This window comes from Merops nubicus, unplaced genomic scaffold, assembly GCF_000691845.1.
Source record: "Merops nubicus isolate BGI_N331 unplaced genomic scaffold, ASM69184v1 scaffold13469, whole genome shotgun sequence".
Lineage (NCBI taxonomy): Eukaryota > Metazoa > Chordata > Aves > Coraciiformes > Meropidae > Merops > Merops nubicus.
The window spans coordinates 7992-8989 of NW_008631752.1; the positions used below are offsets into that span (position 1 = coordinate 7992).

The following is a 998-nucleotide window of genomic DNA, read 5'->3' on the forward strand; positions in this document are numbered from 1 at the left end:
TAAAAAAACCAGTATGAAAACTAATGAGACCTATAAAGCATCACAGAGAAATAAAACTGAAAGCCCTCTTTAGTTAGAAAATACTTAACTACTACAAGTTACTACCCGGAAAAGTTCATTCCCCAGCAACACTGGACAGCAGGCATGTTCTGAAATATAATGGCTTAAACTGACTATAAAGAATTTACACTACTGAATTAACGATTTCTTCATGCATATGATGGTGCAGCTCCTTTATTGAGCATATGGGTGGCTCTTAAAAGAGCCTTTGGGTCGAACAGGTCTGGCAGGGGGCACAGAGGCACCTTACTTGGAGCTGGTGTACTTGGTGACGGCCTTGGTGCCCTCGGAGACGGCGTGCTTGGCCAGCTCGCCGGGCAGCAGCAGCCGCACGGCCGTCTGGATCTCCCGCGAGGTGATGGTCGAGCGCTTGTTGTAGTGCGCCAGGCGCGAGGCCTCGCCGGCGATGCGCTCGAAGATGTCGTTCACGAACGAGTTCATGATGCCCATGGCCTTGGACGAGATGCCCGTGTCGGGGTGCACCTGCTTCAGCACCTTGTACACGTAGATCGAGTAGCTCTCCTTGCGGCTCTTCTTGCGCTTCTTGTCGCCTTTCTTCTGCGTCTTGGTCACCGCCTTCTTGGAGCCCTTCTTGGGCGCGGGCGCGGACTTGGCCGGCTCGGGCATGGCGGTACCAGCAGCACTCCCACAACCCAACACAACGACACCCAGCAAACTGAGGAGACACTGCCGCGCGTCACCTATTTATAGCTCCCTTATGCAAATGAGAGGAATTCACTCTGCGCACTGCCATTGGTTAGATCACAACTCGCGTCACAACTTCACGATCGCGTCGCTTATTGGTCGGAATTCGATTCTCCTCCTCATTGGCTGCGCCGGGCAGACCTAGTTCTCAGCCTATCGGCTGGGGCGATGGGGGACGCGCAGGCGGTGGCCGAGGCTGCCCGGCTGGGCCTCCCTTTCGTCTGGTGGTGGCT

The 998-nt window shown here is 54.8% G+C and overlaps 1 protein-coding gene across 1 annotated transcript; it reads right to left on the reverse strand.

The window, feature by feature from the left end:
* Positions 1-224: 224 nt before the first annotated feature.
* Positions 225-699, reverse strand: LOC103780043 (histone H2B 1/2/3/4/6). The gene has a single exon (XM_008947691.1). It carries the CDS (start codon positions 685-687, stop codon positions 307-309), a length of 381 nt encoding a protein of 126 aa, XP_008945939.1. The 5' UTR covers positions 688-699; the 3' UTR covers positions 225-306.
* Positions 700-998: the final 299 nt, after the last annotated feature.

Bases quoted from the DNA above. Each gene is read 5' to 3' on its own strand.
- LOC103780043 (XM_008947691.1), bottom strand. From the start codon at position 687: ATGCCCGAGCCGGCCAAGTCCGCGCCCGCGCCCAAGAAGGGCTCCAAG.